Source organism: Dipodomys ordii, unplaced genomic scaffold (assembly GCF_000151885.1).
Source record: "Dipodomys ordii isolate 6190 unplaced genomic scaffold, Dord_2.0 Scaffold1, whole genome shotgun sequence".
Classification (NCBI taxonomy): domain Eukaryota; kingdom Metazoa; phylum Chordata; class Mammalia; order Rodentia; family Heteromyidae; genus Dipodomys; species Dipodomys ordii.
The window spans coordinates 56,240,955-56,243,046 of record NW_012267217.1 but is presented as its reverse complement, the minus strand read 5'-3'; the positions used below and the strand labels follow the sequence as shown (position 1 = coordinate 56,243,046).

At 47.7% G+C, this 2,092-nt stretch overlaps 1 protein-coding gene across 1 annotated transcript; it reads right to left on the bottom strand.

Annotated features, from left to right (window-relative positions):
• Positions 1–374: 374 nt before the first annotated feature.
• On the bottom strand, positions 375–1,805 carry Kcne4 (potassium channel, voltage gated subfamily E regulatory beta subunit 4). The gene is given in 3 exon segments (XM_013026037.1): positions 375–1,096; positions 1,671–1,756; positions 1,758–1,805. Coding segments are annotated over 3 exon segments (642 nt in total). The 3' UTR covers positions 375–588.
• Between the last annotated feature and the right edge of the window lie 287 nt (positions 1,806–2,092).

Genomic DNA, 2,092 nt, shown 5'->3' with positions numbered 1-2,092 from the left:
CAAACAGGCTGGTTTCAAAAAATCCAGCTTTTACCTACCAAAAATCTTCCATCAAATGTCCCTCTCTGAACCAAAAGACTTCCAAAAAATTCTTGTAACACTCTGTGATCTAATGCCACAGGTACACAGTAGAGATACTTACAGCCAATCAGATCTAGAAGAACAAAGTTCCAGGCAAATTAGCAAAGCAGAACTAGTCCCTCTGGCTGCCTTGGGCATTTGACAGGTCTGAGAATTAGAAGATGCTGTAGAAGTTTCCAAGATCATCCAGTGAGAATATGACAAGCCATCTTGCAGGCAAATTCTGAACAGGGTCCCCAACACCTAGACCCCAAAGGACATATACACCCTGCACATCTTTAGGGGTTTTGTTCTTTTTTTTCAGTAGTGGGGTCAAACCCCTGGCACTTCCAGGACTCTGACTGAGCCTGGTTCACTGGGCCCCTCCTTTCATGTTGGAGATTTGCCGAGGGTCTTTCAAAGTGACCGCCGCACTGCCAGAGTGAGAGCAGACACTTGGAAAATGTCTTTCCTCTTTCTCAGGGTGACGGTGGCTTGGTGGGGCTACCTCTGCAGGCCAAGGGGGTGCTAGGAATTCTGGTGAATGTTCTCCGAGGAGCCTTCGCTGCTTTCGTTGAGAGGCGTCTCAGAAGTCTCCTCCAGCTCATCGTCAGCGCCCTCCTCCTGGATGGTGAGGTGCACATCAGGAGAGGAGGACTCAGAGCTCACGCTGTCCCCCTCCATGGAGCAGAGGGTGCAGGACAGGGCCGGCGCCACACTTTCCTGCAACATGTTCAGCATCATGGGCACCGGCACTGACCTCAGGGGCAGGGGCTTCATGGCCTCCCCCCACAGCCTCTCCTCATCTTTGTAAAGCAGCAGGAGGCTGGACTTCTTCTTCTCTCGCCTCTTGGATTTCATGTAGCCCAACATGATTCCGATTAAGAAAACACCATAGAAGGACATGACCACGAGAATATAGAAGTATTCGTTACCATGGCCATTGCTGACCGCATGAGACCCCATGGGGCTGCTGGAGGCCGCAGCATTGGGGTGTGTGCTGTTCAGAGGCTCCATCCTCAGCATTGACGCAGCACTCACACAGTAGTGATCTGGGAAGAAAGTTGCACCACGTTAGAGCTCTCCCCTAGACCACATGTTCAGACAGGAAGGTGAACACAGGGTTTGCAGACTGGAAATATCCTCTCCCACACACCCCCCAAAAAATAATTCTAATTGCATAAAAGAAATAGCAGTCAAGAAGTCCCACCAAACAGTTAACAGCTAAATTAGCTATGACAGCCAGGAGAGTGTGGGGGAGAATCCAAGGGGAGGGGAAAAAGAAGAACTTTCATTTTTAGTCGATTCACATCTACTGTATTGGAGTTCATAAAGCGAGCATGTGTTCCTATATCCTTAAAATGTTAAGTGTTTAGACAGGAAGCACAGAGAAAAGAGTATCTTAAACAATGGCAAGGCACCCTGGAACGGACAGCACACTTCTTCCCTTTGCTTCTACAGCTTAAACTTTTTCATTCAAAGCAAAGTTCCCTGAACACGAATACCAAAAAAAAAAAAGAAGCCAAAAGAAAAGAAAACTGCATCTACTCCTCGTTATCCATATTACTCTTGCAAAATGTTTCTGAAGCCAGTTTGCAATGCTGACTTACCACAGGCTGACAATTTGTCCCGAGTATTGAATTCCTAAATCAGCAAGTTCAAGAGTGATCGTCTTCTGGGTCCAGCTCTGCACGCACTCTGACAGCTCCGCTGCTCTGGTGGGGATATATACTCAAGAAATGCATCGTCACGTGTTCTGGGAGGAAAATTTACAACAGAGGTTGACGGTGGCCGAGTGAGCAGTGAACTCTCCAAGCCTGTGGTTCAACTCACCAAAGTTTGCAGCTGTGTAAAGAAAAGGGCTGAGAATTAAGAACTGTCTCCTCCTGTCCCAGGGTGCAGCCAAAATGTTCAGGTGGCCATGAAAGTAAGTAGAAAGAAGAGATAAGCACTGGCTAAGGTCGAGTGTGAGCCTTAGTCCATCCTCATTGAAAATGCGCAGATGCTTGCATTTCTCTACAGGAACATAAAC